This window comes from Hibiscus syriacus, unplaced genomic scaffold (assembly GCF_006381635.1).
Source record: "Hibiscus syriacus cultivar Baekdansim isolate YM2019G1 unplaced genomic scaffold, ASM638163v2 tig00111099_pilon, whole genome shotgun sequence".
Lineage (NCBI taxonomy): Eukaryota > Viridiplantae > Streptophyta > Magnoliopsida > Malvales > Malvaceae > Hibiscus > Hibiscus syriacus.
Window position 1 is genome coordinate 1,263,687 of NW_024062984.1, and position 16,075 is coordinate 1,279,761.

The 16,075-nt window shown below is 36.4% G+C and overlaps 2 protein-coding genes and 1 pseudogene across 4 annotated transcripts; 2 read left to right on the forward strand and 1 right to left on the reverse strand.

Moving 5' to 3' along the window:
- The first annotated feature begins 798 nt into the window (after window positions 1–798).
- On the forward strand, window positions 799–4,953 carry LOC120153346 (annotated as a pseudogene).
- A 4,193-nt stretch (window positions 4,954–9,146) lies between these two features.
- Window positions 9,147–11,769, forward strand: LOC120153167 (protein NRT1/ PTR FAMILY 5.2-like). Its single transcript, XM_039165164.1, has 4 exons — window positions 9,147–9,392; window positions 9,563–9,780; window positions 10,219–10,790; window positions 10,860–11,769. Exons 1-4 carry the CDS (start codon window positions 9,248–9,250, stop codon window positions 11,752–11,754), a joined length of 1,830 nt encoding a protein of 609 aa, XP_039021095.1. The 5' UTR covers window positions 9,147–9,247; the 3' UTR covers window positions 11,755–11,769.
- A 107-nt stretch (window positions 11,770–11,876) lies between these two features.
- Window positions 11,877–15,881, reverse strand: LOC120153166 (BRCA1-associated RING domain protein 1-like). Of its 3 annotated transcripts, none has more exons than XM_039165163.1 (13): window positions 15,727–15,881; window positions 15,584–15,637; window positions 15,424–15,491; window positions 14,802–15,097; window positions 14,481–14,625; window positions 14,293–14,360; window positions 14,110–14,210; window positions 13,731–13,917; window positions 13,468–13,610; window positions 13,146–13,236; window positions 12,694–12,859; window positions 12,435–12,553; window positions 11,877–12,347 (listed from the first exon to the last, which is right to left on the reverse strand). In XM_039165163.1, the coding sequence occupies exons 1-13, from the start codon at window positions 15,819–15,821 to the stop codon at window positions 11,994–11,996; spliced, it is 1,887 nt and encodes a 628-aa protein (XP_039021094.1). In that variant the 5' UTR covers window positions 15,822–15,881; the 3' UTR covers window positions 11,877–11,993. The 3 variants fall into 3 exon arrangements, with proteins under 3 accessions (XP_039021094.1, XP_039021092.1, XP_039021093.1); XM_039165161.1 differs by having other exon boundaries at window positions 11,878–12,347; window positions 14,293–14,402; XM_039165162.1 differs by having other exon boundaries at window positions 11,879–12,344; window positions 14,293–14,402; window positions 15,727–15,880.
- Between the last annotated feature and the right edge of the window lie 194 nt (window positions 15,882–16,075).

Below are 16,075 nucleotides of genomic sequence, written 5' to 3' on the forward strand. Positions count from 1 at the left end.
CTTCGTCTGCAGCCATCGCTCCCACTCGAATCTGGCTTCGTTTGGATCGTTTCTGACAATTTTTACGAACCGCCGTGTATTAGAACACCTCCGTCGACAAACTTGTATTACCGACCGAATTTCACTATTCACGAAATTCACTATTCACGTGAATAGTAACCCGAATAGTAACCTCGCAAAAAAATTGACAAAATTCACAACTCAAAAGCTCTGATACCAGTTGTTGGGAAATAAACGAGTAACAAGTAATTTTCCTATAATCAGATTAGTGAGAATGCGAAATAAAAGCGGAAAAATAATACCCGAAATTGATAACGGAGTTCAGCCAATTGTGCTTACGTCTCCGGACTGCTGCAGATCTTTTACTAAGAGAGAAAATTTACAGGTGTTTACAAAACACTCGCTACTCACAAAAAAACTCTCTAGTATTGGGAGAAAGAAAATGATTTTTGGGATGGTTTTGAAGCTAAATGAGCTAGAGTATTTATAGTTGAAACTTAAGGACTTAATCTTGTAAATACCCTAAAACCTAGGGATTAATTGTGATTATTCAATTATCATTTTTCAACAAACATCTACCAAACTTTGAAAAACTATTTTTCAAAGAAACATTTACCAAACTTTGAAAACCATATTCAAAGAAACATTTACCAAACTTTGAAAACCATTTTTTCAAAGTTGGTTACTAAACTTGAAAACCATTTTAATACTTTCAACATTTATATATTTTAGAATTTAACGTTAAAAACGATTAGTTAAACATACTTCAATGTTGGAGTTCATTTTGGAAGGAACGTTATGAGTTGGAGCGACCAGACAACACAGCATGGCCCCTGCCTTGGAGTGGAAGCTATTCAAGAACAAAATGGCAGTGCGTTTGGCGGATTTCTAGAAACCAACCAGAAGCTTTTACTTAATATTGTTCATCCCCATTGGCCTCCAACGTCTCTCAGACTCAAACCTACGACCTCTCAACTCACAGTTTGGTAGTAGACCCTCCCTCACGTTTCTCCCTTTCCCCCTCATTTATAATACCCTCCTTGCTACCACTCTCACCACATTATCATCTTCAATCTCTTTTATCCTTTTCGGATTGCAGTGGCCTCCACCACCATGGCTGGCTTCACTTCACTTGCTGTCGACCAGGTACTCTTCTTCTTCTTCTTCCTTTCTTTCTTTGTGATATGATGCGTTTCTTAGTATGAGCTTGATGATGTCGGATTGCAGAACCTGGCTCCGGCTCGGCAATTTTCGGGAAAGATATGCAGAGTTTGTGGGGATAATATTGGATACAAGGAAGACGGAGAGTTGTTCGGGGCTTGTCATGTGTGTGGCTTCCCGGTTTGCCGGCCGTGTTATGAGTACGAGAGGAGTGACGGAACTCAGTGTTGCCCGCAGTGCAACACTCGCTACAAGCGTCAAAAAGGTTCACTCTCGACTCGATTCCCCCTTTTTTTTTATCTCTAAGTTTCCTAACATGTTTGTTTCATTAACTTTTTATTCTTATCTAACAGGCATTGCGAGAGTTGCAGGAGATGAAGAAGACAACTATGATGATATTGATGATGAATTTCAGACTAAGAACCGCCAGGATGACCCGGATCCTCCAAAGACAAGATTATCAATTTTGCAGGAAAACGGGGACGATAATAACCAGCAATGTCAGCCTAATGGTCAAGCTTTCTCGGTTAAAGGAAGCAGTATGTTTTCATTTATTTTGGCTTTCCTTTTAAAACCCTGATTTAGTTTTATATATTTACGTGCGTATGGGGTTGCAGCTGCTGGTAAGGATCATGAAGGGGACAAAGAGATCTATGGCAACTCAGAATGGAAAGAGAGAGTCGAGAAATGGAGAGTCAGGCAAGAAAAAAGACGTTTGGTGAGCAATTATGATGCAGGAAATGATCAAGCTGAAGAAGAAGAGGAAGATTACCTGCATGCTCCTCTTTTGATCTTTAAACCCTGTAAACTACAATTAAACACTTGTTTTTAATTCTTTGGATATTTTTAGAATGGTTGAAGCTCGACAACCTCTGTAGAGAAAAGTTCCGATTCCCTCAAGCCTGATCAGCCCTTATCAGATCGTCATTGTCCTTCGGTTCATCGTACTCGTCTTTTTCCTCCGGTTTTGTATTCTAACACTGGCATATGACGCCTTTCCTTTATGGCTCATCTCTGTTATATGTGAAGTATGGTTTGCTTTCTCATGGATACTCGATCAGTTCCCCAAATGGTTCCCCATTACTCGTGAAACTTACCTGGATCGCCTCTCCTTGAGGTTTGAGCGTGGGGGAGAGCCAAATCAACTAGGCTTGGTTGATGTCTTCGTGAGTAAACTGCTGAGTTTGCGAGGAGGTGGGTACCATTCTGCAAGAAGCATAACGTAGAGCCGAGGGCACCCGAGTTTTATTTCTCTGAGAAGATAGATTACTTGAAAGACAAGGTTCATCCTAGCTTTGTCAAAGAACGTAGAGCCATGAAAGTGAGTTGCCAAATTGTTATTCACATTTTAGGTGCTACCAATGTCCTCATCTTGTTAAAACCAAGGTTTTAAACATACTTTGCTTATGGTGTACTTGCAGAGGGAATATGAAGAGTTTAAAGTGAGGGTCAATGCGTTAGTGGCAAAAGCACAGAAGAAACCAGAAGGACGGGTGATGCAAGCTGGCACCCCATGGCCCGGAAATAACACTCGTGATCATCCCGGGATGATTCAGGTACATTGATATAAGATCATCAAGTATCTTTTCTATCCCTGGAATTAGGCACATACATAGTGTAAATCTTAATCTACTTACTTTACAGGTATATCTAGGAAGTGCTGGTGCTCTTGTTGTGGATGGCAAGGAGCTACCTCGTCTGGTGTACGTATCTCGTGAGAGCCCGGTTATCAGCATCACAAGAAAGCCGGTGCCATGAATGCTTTGGTGAGCACTGTTTTGCCTAATTTCTTGTTTGTTTTCAAGAAAGATGAACGTTTATGGTCAATCTTGCCTATTGTTTCATCATGAATGTTTTTGCCAGGTTCGAGTCTCTGCAGTGCTTACTAATGCACCCTTCATGTTGAATCTGGATTGTGATCACTACATTAACAACAGCAAGGCCATAAGGGAAGCTATGTGCTTTTTAATGGATCCTCAGTTTGGAAAGAAGCTTTGCTATGTTCAGTTTCCGCAGAGATTCGATGGCATTGATCGTCATGATAGATATGCTAACCAAAACGTCGTATGTTTCGATGTATGTCATTGAAGTTACTTTTCTTCGCTTCGTTTACATTTCGTACATAATAACTACAGTACTACTTTTTGGTTATAGATCAACATGTTAGGCCTAGACGGGCTTCAAGGCCCTGTGTATGTAGGCACAGGGTGTGTCTTCAACAGGCAGGCACTGTATGGCTATGATCCACCAATCTCCGAGAAGCGACCGAAGATGCATTGCGACTGCTGGCCAACATGGTGTTGCTGTTGCTGTGGAGGGTCAAGGAAAAAGGCAAAGAATAAAGGAGAGAAAAAGAGCTTCCTTGGAGGTCTTCTACGGTCCAAGAAGAAGAAAATGATGGGAAAGAACTACATGAGAAAAGGGTCTGCCCCGGTCTTTGATCTCGAAGAAATCGAAGAAGGCCTTGAAGGATACTAGGAACTGGAGAAATCATCACTAATGTCACAGAAGAATTTCGAGAAACGATTCGGGCAATCGCCAGTTTTCATTGCTTCAACCCTGATGGAAAATGGTGGCCTTCCTGAAGGAACTAATACCACATCACTCATTAAGGAGGCCATTCATGTAATCAGCTGTGGCTATGAAGAGAAAACAGAGTGGGGAAAAGAGGTAAGCAACATTACATTGATACTAGAGTGATTGTGGTGACTTACTAATGTTGAAGATTGTTTGATTTACAGATCGGATGGATTTGCGGGTCGGTCACGGAAGGCATATTAACTGGTTTTAAGATGCACTGTAGAGGATGGAAGTCGGTCTATTGTAGACCAAAAAGAACAGCATTCAAAGGGTCAGCTCCGATCAATCTATCGGATCGGTTGCACCAAGTTTTGAGATGGGCTCTTGGTTCGGTAGAAATTTTCCTCAGTCGTCACTGCCCGCTTTGGTATGGCTATGCCGGAAAACTGAAATGGCTGGAGAGGCTTGTCTACATAAACACTATTGTCTACCCTTTCACTTCTATTCCTTTACTCGCCTACTGTACTATTCCAGCTGTTTGTCTCCTAACCGGAAAATTTATCATCCCTACTGTAAGTTTCATTCTGGATTACTCGTAAAAACATTCCGAAAGTGATTTATTCATTAGGCCCTGGAGAATCTTAACATGTTGGATTCTTTAAGCTTTACCATTTTTGTTTTCTTGGCAGCTAAGCAACCTTACAAGTGTATGGTTCCTGGCACTTTTCCTTTCCATCATAGCAACCGGTGTTCTTGAACTCCGATGAAGAGGAGTTAGCATCCAAGACTGGTGGCGCAACGAGCAATTCTGGGTGATCGGTGGTGTCTCGGCGCATCTTTTTGCCGTATTCCAAGGCCCTGCTAAAAGTCCTTGCTGGAGTCGACACCAGCTTCACTATAACAACAAAAGCCGCCGAAGATACCGAGTTCGGTGAGCTTTACCTCTTCAAATGGACCACCCTTCTAATACCACCGTCGACTCTAATAGTATTGAACATGGTGGGGGTTGTGGCCGGGGTTTCTGATGCAACCAACAATGGTTATGGTTCGTGGGGTCCTTTATTTGGCAAGCTATTCTTTGCCTTCTGGGTCATCGTTCACCTCTATTCGTTCCTCAAAGGTTTGATGGGAAGGCAAAACAGGACCCCAACCATTGTTGTATTGTGGTCTATACTTCTTGCATCGATCTTCTCGTTGGTCTGGGTTCGGATCGATCCTTTCTTGCCCAAGCAAACAGGTCCTGTCCTCAAACAATGTGGAGTCGAGTGCTGATCATACCAACTGGGAAATTTTTATGCTTTGTACAACTTGATACTTGTTCAAAACGGAATAAATTGACCATTCATTTCATGCATTGTTCAACTTAATTATCATTCGTGTATAATTAATAATGAATTCTAAAGCCATTAAATAACCTAAGTGATAAAAAATATTTATTTTTGTCAAAATTCTAAATTCGAGCAACGTCTTCTTTAAAAATATATGTGCATTATAAATAAATTAAAAAATTAATTAGTAAAATAATAAAATGAACTATTTTTTAACCGCATGGCCTATTAAGTGAATTTTACCTAGCTATAGTCATTGTGAGCCGGCATAACTTAATTTGTGACCCAAACATGTCTTTAGACATTTAAAAGCCCAAATATCTGAAAATCCAGTTCCTTTCTCATTTTATTTAACCTAGAACCAAAATTCATTAATATAGTTGGTCCATATAATAGAATTCTAAATTCTAAAATAAAATTTTAATGTCTACAATCTGTTCTTTAAAGCTATATATATTATCTTATTTTTCTTGAACCTAATTTTCTTTTAATAATGTTGTGCCATCTTTTTTCTCTCTTTTATTTTTGTTAAGATGACGGTAACACTAATTTTAATGTTAGTTACCGACTGTCAGTAATTATTAGTTCTCTTGTTTTTTTATACTATATCTTTTATTTTCCTTTTTCTTGAGGTTTTTTAATTTTGAATAAGAATCTCTGTCATTGTGACAAGTTTTTTTTGTACCTGTAGCACACATTTTCTCTACTCTTGTGACACGATCCTTATGATTTTTGGTACTTTTTTCGCATATATTTGCGGTTGTTTTGGTGTTCGTACAAAAATCATCACGATATTTATTTTCTTATAGGTTTTTCAGCGGTCGCATATTGTCGACTACCCTCTTTGATAAAAGATCGTTTGCCGATTTAATCAGAATTGTGTGGCGAAACAGCTTACCAGATTATTTGGTACGCTCACCACTCCTTTATCACTTCATAAAACGTTCACTCGATTGAAACAATAAATTTTTATGAAGGTTATTGTTTTTTTTATGTTGGTTGTCATTCTCAATTGAATGTTTTGCTTTTCTTCGTATCTTTAGGTTTAATATTATATTTTTGTATAAGTAATTTAGTGAATATTATCTCCAATTTTATCTCTATATTTTAGTGCGTTGTAATTTTGATTTATTCTATTTTCAATAAAATTCAGTTCTCTTTGTTTAAAAAATGTCTACAATATTTTTTTATTTATAAATTACAATTCTTTAAAAAATATAATGAGTGGGAGGAGTTTTGGTTCTTCAATTATTTGTCTAATCATAATTTAGACCATTGCAAAATCAATTATTACATAAAGTAATTTTTAATATCTTTTAAAATTTAAATATAAATATTTAATAGTTCTTTGCATGTTTTAAGTTTAATAATTTGTTTCATCTTAATAGTCTATCATAATTTCGTCCTTAATATCAATTTGCAAGTATTTCCTCCTCCCACTCTCGTAAAAATATTCTTAAATTTATATTATTATTTTTAATAATCTATACTTAAATACTAATGTTAACGTATGTGATTAAAAAGGGTTTTTTTATTAAACTTATCAATGGCTAAATTAAGGGTGAACAAAACTCGACTTGACTCGAGATATCAATCTTTTTTCAATTTTGAGTTATTCGAGTCAACTCAAATTATAAATTTGGTTTTCGAGTTCGATTCGAGTTGAAATTTTGAAATTTCGAGTTACTCAAAAAACCGAAAATTTTGACTAAGTATTTTGACAGTTTTACAATTTAATCCCTAATTTCACTATTTATTCAATTCCTCCTTCATTTTAAGTTCATTTTTACCAAATTTGAACCACATGCTCCTAAACCATCATAGAATACATATGTACTTTCAATTTTTCTAATTGTCAATTTAGTCCCTCAATTTTTCATAATTTCTTTGTTTCTTCATTTCATCCTTTATTTTAAGTCGTTTTCCACCAAATTTGAACCTCATGCTCATTTACCACAATGAAATAACTATGTAGCCACATGGTCTTTTGACTACAATTGTTTGTACTTTTTTTCTTCCCATCAATATTTTACTCTCAAAATACTTTCTTTAAAATATAATTAATATATTTTAAAAATTAAGATTGTATTTGATATATTAAATAAAATTATAATGTGAAAAGAATATAATATGTATATTGCGGTTAGAGAAAGTCAAAAAATTGGAACAAATACTTGTCATAATACTATAAATAATTATAATAAAATTAGTATAGGAACTCGAATTTCTTAGACTCGATTCGAAAAAATTTAAAGTTAAATTCGAGATGTAAAATTCGACGCGCCAACTCAAATAACTCAATTTTTTAACTCGACTCGATCGAATACTCACCCCAGACGAAATATAATTAAATTTTAGTACTACATGTGAGTGGTTAAGTCACAATTGATTCAAAGAATGTGCCGAAGCCCCACCATTGAAGATTGTATTATACTTCGATATGCCTCTATTAATCATCTCTTGGCTTAGTGAAGCTGTTCAGGTGCAGACCGAAAAGCACATTCCATCCTTAGTATACGTCCAAAAATAAGAAGGAAACAATACATGTGAATGTCCCTTAATTTCAACTCATCGTAGTATAAAGATTTAATTCCGTTCAATATGGATATCTTTTTATTTAATAATGAGAGGAGAAGAGATATTATAAGAATTATTTTTATATAGGAAAATTATAATAATTATCTTAGAATTAATTAATCAAGTACTTTTATTTTATATTTAATTCGATTCGATCCGATATAATTTTAATTTTTATAAAATTTATTTTGATTTATTCTAAATTTGAATTTTATAAAAATTTTCATTCCTTATCTTTGATTCCATTGTTGTATTTCTCAAATGAAGGGAGCCCTTGTCTTTAATGCTGCATTTGTCTTAACCCTATAGTATTGTCTCTGTCACTGACTCATTCGTTGCCCTTTTATTTTTTCTTTGTCTACGAACCAAGTGATCTTGATGGTAAAGGAATAAAATAATTTATAAACGAGTCCTCGAAATATTAATATTATATTACTTGAACCTTTTTGTTTGCTAACTATTAATTTAGATACTAAATATCAATTCAAATCTTACTTATGATCTAAAGCACGTAGAACAAATCGTAAAAAGAATATATCTATTGAATAGGTAATTTAGATTTGATGTGTTAAAAAAGAAGAAATAGTTCTCTTAAATTTTATCTACATTGTTTATTTCCTTTATCACCTCAGGTCCAAACTACTGATGTAATATACGTTGGATTAAAATTCATAATTGTAAGTATATATTTTTAATGTATATTATTATCATAAAATATGAGATAAATTAAGTGACCAATTATATATAAAGTCGTAAGATATTAGAAGTGTTATGGAAATAAAAGTGTAGATACTATTAAAGTTTTATTTATAATTTGATGAGGTACAGAGTTATAACTACAAACAATAACTGATTCTTAAATCATCTATATAAAGGGTTATGGTCACAAAAAATAGATTATATTGTATTTTCTCTCATCCTATCAGAAAATTTATACTCAAGAGAATTCTTTTATCTTCTTGGAAAATCGCAACGGAAGAAAGATTTAAGATCTCAGCCTATCAATTAAATCAGGTATGCTTCCGTATCATATTTAAATTATCATTTAATAATAAGTTAATGATTATGTTAACCGAAAGACGTGTTATAAAACTTACTTTTGGGGGTTATATTAAAATACTTTAAAATTTAAAGAGGAAATCAAAATCTAGGCTGTGTCTAACGCAATTAACCCTTATTTCTAAGCTTTTTGGAATTTTACAAGGCTGCTCAAGGACAAGGGGAACAGATCAAAAGTGAAAAACCATGCAAAATTGATATTTACAAAGTAATTTTCATATTTTTCCCAAGTGTTCCTTATTAAGATTACATTACAAAAGAAAAATGTATCCAAATCTCGAATTGAATAAATTAATAGAGAGGGAAACTTAGTTTATAGCAGTGATGAAGAAAGAATGAACAAATGCAATATCTTATTAAGATTTTCTCAGTTTTAGTGTATGATTTCATTCGATCATGTCATTGTACCTGCCACTGTGCCCCGTTACTGTCAGCCGAGTGGGGAATTAATAATTGTGTTTTTAAACCCATTTCTACAGAGATATCGTTGGGTTGGCAAGTTAGAGGTCGTTGAACTATCTCCTCTCAACTTTATATAAAGTGAAGGGTTATCACATGATCTTTGATTACACCTACAAACACAGCCCTTAATTGCCGTCTTCATGATGTCAAGGGTATTAGCAGAAGAAAAAGGATCTGCAGATGGAAGAGACGACGGTTATACTGAAGATGGAAGTGTTGATCTCAAAGGCAGGCCTGTCTTGAGATCAAACACCGGTAGATGGAAAGCTTGTTCCTTCATTGTTGGTAAGCACTATATACATATATATTACAAAATCAATGCTATATATATGTGTATATATATATGTGTGTGTATATGTTGGTCTTCGAGAAAAACCTGGAAATTTCGAACCAGTTTCGAAGATCCATGTGTATGAACATGTCTGTCTGTTCTTAAAAATATTTCTGGATCGCAGGATATGAAGTGTTTGAGAGGATGGCGTATTACGGAATAGCGTCGAACCTAGTGTTGTATCTGACGAGGGAGCTCCGTGAAGGAACGGTAAAATCATCAAACAACGTTACCAACTGGGTTGGAACTGTGTGGATGACACCTATTTTAGGCGCTTACATTGCCGATGCTCATCTCGGTCGCTACTGGACTTTTGTTATTTCATCTGCCATTTATCTCGCTGTACGTATAGTATACATATACACATGTATTATTTATCGGACTCATTCGATATCTTGCTGGTGTGTTCGTTGATGGCCGAGCATGATCCATGTATTATCGGACACGTATACGGAGACATGACTTACTGATAATTTCTTGGTTGTGGGGAACAAGTGTTTTACGATACTGAGACAAGGTTTTAATTATGAAACCGGTGAAACCGGAAACTGTTTGATTGTCATATTAATGCATTTGACGACTTGACGTTTACTTCCTGCATATCCCATGACTTTAGGGCTCTTTTTTCCCTCTACCATAACCTTATTGATAGCATATGGATCTTTTAAGTCATTTTAGTTACCTCTGTCACAAGTAATCCATGATTTTCATTTGAATATTAGATGGATGTTGATGATTATGATAATTATTTTGTTCTAACATCTATGGGGAAATAAACAGGGAATGGCTCTCTTAACCCTAGCAGTTTCGGTGCCTGCCTTGAGGCCTCCATCGTGCGGTCATGGGCACAAAGGAGTGAACTGCAACAGAAGAGCCTCGGCTTTCCAAGAAGGAATATTCTACTGTGCACTATATATCATCGCAATAGGAACCGGTGGCACCAAGCCTAACATATCCACCATGGGTGCGGACCAGTTCGACAACTTCGAGACGAAGGAAAGGGTTCAGAAGCTATCCTTCTTCAACTGGTGGATGTTTAGCATTTTCTTTGGCACCCTCTTCTCCAACACTTTCTTGATCTACATACAAGACAATGTGGGGTGGAGTCTTGGTTATGGCCTTCCAACAGTTGGTCTCTTGGTCTCAGTCTTGGTGTTCTTGGTGGGAACTCCATTTTATAGACACAAATTGCCTTCGGGTAGTCCTTTTAGTAGGATTTTCCAAGTGCTTGTTGCTGCTATTAGGAAACGGAATGTGCCGGTTCCGACCAACCCGAAAGAGCTACATGAGCTTAGCTTGGAGGAATACTCAAAATCTAAGAAATTCAGAATCGATCATACCCCTTCGTTAAGGTTGATTCTCTATAAACACTTTTCTTAAGAACATTAAGATTGGCTGATTACACTGCATTTTCTTTGCAGATTCCTAGACAAAGCTGCAGTAAAGAGCGGACCAACCTCGGCATGGATGCTTTGTCCAGTGACTCAAGTCGAAGAAACCAAGCAGATAGTAAAAATGATCCCCATCTTGGTGGGAACATTCATACCAAGCACCATAATAGCGCAAGGCGGAACACTGTTTGTCAAACAAGGAACCACCCTTGATCGTAGTATGGGTCCACATTTCGATATCCCACCAGCTTGTCTCTCTGCATTTGTTACAATCTTCATGTTGATCTCCATTCCTATATATGACCGCTGCTTCGTCCCGATAATGAGGCGTTACACCAAAAACCCCAGAGGGATCACATTGCTTCAAAGAATGGGAATCGGCTTTATGTTGCAAATCATCATTATGATAATTGCTTGTTTTGCCGAAAGTAAGAGACTCAGCGTTGCTCGAGATCATCAGAAACTCGGTATAAATGACACGGTTCCTCTCAGTATTTTCATACTGCTGCCCCAGTTTGCCTTGGCAGGGGTGTATGATGCATTTGCAGAAGTTGCAAAGCTAGAATTCTTCTACGATCAAGCACCAGAGGGAATGAAAAGCCTTGGAACCTCGTATTACAGTAGCAGCATTGGGATTGGCCATTTCATCAGTACTTTTGTTTTGACGACAGTTTCGGATATGACCAAGAGACATGGACATAGAGGGTGGATCTTGAACAACCTCAACATCTCACGCCTAGACTATTATTTCGCTTTCTTGGCTGTCCTAGGCTTCTTAAACTTCATCTTCTTCTTTGTTGTGGCCAGACTTTATGTTTATAACGCGGATGCAAAACGATCCGAAAGTGATTTGAACGAACCCATTGATGATTCACCGAATAAAGTTTCAAACATGGTCGATGCCTTGAAAGCCGGCACAAGTTGATAGTATCCCATGTAATTTCTCCTTACAAATGATGCAAGATGCAAATTTCAATTCATGGCTGTTAATGCATTGTAGTTGGAAAAAAGCTCGTACGTCTATTCCAATCTAAATTCAAAGATAAACTACATATGTATAAATTAAATACAACAGAAAGACTCCAAGGCAAGTTCTAAAACAAGTAAAGGTTGATAAATTACTGGTCATTTTCTAGCTAAAAAAGATAAATTTTCAATCTTTGGCTAATTGACAAAAGCCTGCAATTTACATGCTGCAATTGATTCTAAAAGCCATGTATGACCAATGACTAGTCCACTAATTTTTGAGGCTAAATCCTGTGCTTCACTAACCCTCTGCCAAATAATTGAAACCTCTTCTCCTAACTCGGATCCTTGGGGAGCATCCAGGTTATACACAACAACCATCTTTGCTTGAGATGTCTGATCACCGTTGTTATTATGTTCAATTAGTTCCTCCATTCTCATCAAAACAGTACCACCCGCGGTGACAACCAGATTTTGAAGATCTTCCTTGAAACCAGACACGAAATCGCCCACAAAATAAAAGTTAAAGCCATCAAAGAGCTTTGGTGCCTGCTAGAGGAACAAGTTACTTTGCTTGCAAAGCAAATGGTAATAGTGTTGCCAAGTTTAAAAACTAGCAGACATAAAAGAAAGACTTACATCATTCAATACCCTGAGTCTTCCAGTTTTAGGGCCATCACAACACCCGTGGTTATCGAGACTAACTTCGTAAGGTTCCTCACTCAAAGGATGCATGGCTTTCAAGCACTCCTTTACCCCTGTAAAGTTAAGCTTACATATCAGTGGTGACGATACAACTTATTGTTTTAGTGATTGAACTTCAACCAGCACACATTCAACAAAGTAAAAGAACAGATGCTTATGAATATAGAGTGGAAAAAGGAACAATTCAACTTACAATTTATATTAAGAATCCACTTCCCGTTTGAAATGGCCATGAGAACTTTAAGTGTCCTGGTGTATGCACCATTCCCATCTGTAGAAGCAATCACATGAGTGACATCCGGCTTCCAAAACTTGGATACAGTTGCACCAATCATGTTCGCAAACTTGATCAAAAGGAACTGCAACAAGGTAAAACAATAAATATATACAATAAGGGTACATTGTTGTTAAAATAAAAAGCCTATTCAAGGATATCTTATCAACGAAATAATCTCCATGTTAGATACTATACGTCCATTTCCAACACCAAAAAGATCGATTAAAAGAAATCAATGCTTGAAAAATATATCAGTTTCACCTTTCAACACGATAAAACACAAACAATTCAAAGATACAGTACATAAAAAATAACTACTCAAAACTTATAAATGGGTCAAAACAAAATTGAGTTTTATCGAAACCAACCTTCTCCTCAGGAGGCAAAGCAGAGCCACAAAAAACCCAAATTTTTTTATCATCTGGCTGGCCCCAGAAAGTGTAAGATTTCAGCCGGCCACTGCATGCAGAATTACAATCAGATCACTCTCCAGACAATTCAATAATCAGTTTAAGACTTTCTCCATGACTAGGAAAAATACCCAAAAAAAATCAAATAATTTGGCTTCTTTTGCCATTTTTCTTCTAAAGTGAGAGAAAATGAAGCATAAAATAGCAGCTCTTCAAAAAGTACGCATAGAAGGTATAGACCTCTGAAAGATATCTAAGACGTTTCCATTGATTTAATTACCTTTCAGTAGGTATGCCATCATTAGCAGACACACAATTTCCAGACTTCTCAGTCAACAACTTGGATGAAGAATGGGCATTTGTAGACTTCTCACTTGGAAACTTAACAGAAGAATGGGCAGGACAAAGCACGAGATAGTCATCCTATGAGATGAAAGAAAAAGTTATGAGCAAAAATTGTCAAGTGAACCAAATAGAAGGTAAAGGCAGAACACCACAGAATAAAATAATATCTCATATACATTATGGTGCAAATGCAATTACATGATCCCATCGACATTTTGGAATCTCTTTTGCACAAGGGAAATGATAACTTCTGCGGCAAGACTTCACATAACAACCAAGTGCTGCCCCCTTTTGCCCACATTTGCTGCACTTCAGCTTTGCACCCCTTGCAAGTTCTGCCTTAAGATTCTTAACAGATTCATCAACATAATACACCTGGGGCGCCCTATATTTTAAGACAATATCAATGAATTTCTAGCAGCAAGAAACAACAGAAAGAGAAAGTTACTGTATCAAAATGAAACATAACCAGACAGTATATAAACAGGTTTCACTAAAACTCCAAACCTACCCAGCAAAAACCCATAATTTCCCTTTTACTTAAATATTCTACAATTTAAAATTTCCAGAAAAATACCATTCAATACACAAGCTGTGAACATGTATAACATTTGAGCTGAATGATGCATCTCCTGTTACTTGTTTTCCGTTGAGATAATGGAGCATCATCCCAGTGGCCTGAAAATGTTTGATAAAAAGTTACTTATAAAGAACATTTTCAATAAAAGGAATAATCAAATAATACTCTTTAGGGATTTACCTCTGAGACTCGAGAGGACTGGCAAAATCCACAAATGGCACTGTTTCCACACATGTTGTCTGATGTCACTGGCAGATTTGTACCAGCAAGAGATGGTTCAATTTGAGATCCTAATTGACAATCAAAAGTCACTATGTTTTGAGCCTTCAGAACAGGTTGACAATGATCCATAGGTTTGACAACCATACCTAATTGTTCATGGTTCAACCTCTTCGGACTCTTGGAATCCCAAAAATGACTGTCAATCCTTAAAGCGGAATTGCACTGCTTTTGACTTGTCATATCATCAAAATTTCTCTTGCCAACTCCCTTGACTGAATAGTTAGTGAGAGACTGCAAATAGTAGTATAAACATCAGCAACCTAACACCAAGTGACGAGTCATATGGGGAAACACAGAACAGACAAATGAAAGTTTACTATGAACAAAAGTAACTAGGAAGAACCAGCATTGATTTACAATCATACAACTACAAGCATAATGGGATTAGAAGAAAGGCAAACTCTTACATGTTCACTATCAGTATCAGAAGCCTTTGTATAGCCACAGGAAGAAGGGCCAAAAGATGTTTGATCTACTTGATTAACATGCAAACCAACATTCCCAGAACTATCAAATGCAACCCCATCTTTGTTAGGAGTCTCATACCCTTTATCTCCAATACACCTTTGAGTTATGCACTTATCAAATTTATCATTTTTACCAACACTGGCTACGGGCGAAGGAGAAATATTTGCAGTAAATGCAGCATCCAAACTTCTATAGATTCCCACTATATTCTCCATGAAGGTCACAGGCCTTAGATCTGCAAGCATCATAGTTTTTTCAGCTATAAAACGAAACTCAAACAAAGCTGGAAACAATTTCCAAATAGTCTTTAGAAAGAAGAGACCTTCTCATCCAAATGCGAAATTCAAATTAACAAAACCCAAAATTATCTAAACGAGAATCCAGAATCCAAATACATGAAACCGAAATCAATCCAAAAATTTAAACCATCAATGGACTCGAACGAAACCCACAAAAATAATAGGGTTTAGAAATAAGATAACCCAGATATTAACCTTAGTTAGCTCCCAACAACGTTTTACAAAAACAAAACCCAAATAGAAGTAATTAAATGAAAAATACCTCGATCTGCAGATTGGGCATTGCAAATAGGGCACTCTGAGCCAAACTCAGTTCTGGCTATGCACGTACTGTAACAATTTCAAAAAAAATGAAAAGAAAGCAATGAAAACCAAAAAAAATCAGAAGTGAAGATAAAGATAGAAGGAGAAATGGCACTAACTCGCAAAACAGATGGTCGCACGGCATCAATAATGGCCGTTTAAACAAATTCAAACTGCCACGATAACAATTTTTAATAATAACAACTTCAAAACCTCAAATTAAAAAAACAAAGAAAACGCAGCACAGTGAGAGAGAACAAACCAGAGAGGACATTTAAGCTCCAGACCCAGTTTTTGAAGATGAAGAGCCCAAGGATTCATAGCTCTATTAACACTCTGCTTAGTTGAAAGACTCATTATTTGCTCAAAAGCAAAAATGAGGGGAAGTCTGATAAATGAGAGGCTTAATATAAAAATGAGTTCCAAAACCATGCTCAAAACTAATTTCGGTGTTAAACAATTTTTAGGTGTATACGTAGGCCTCTAAACGATTTAAACTTCAATCAACCAAGTTCGTTTATGTTAAACGAACGAACATATATAAGATTTTGTGCTCGTTTAATTAAATGATCGAACACAAACAAATGGCTCGTTCGTTCATTTACATTCGT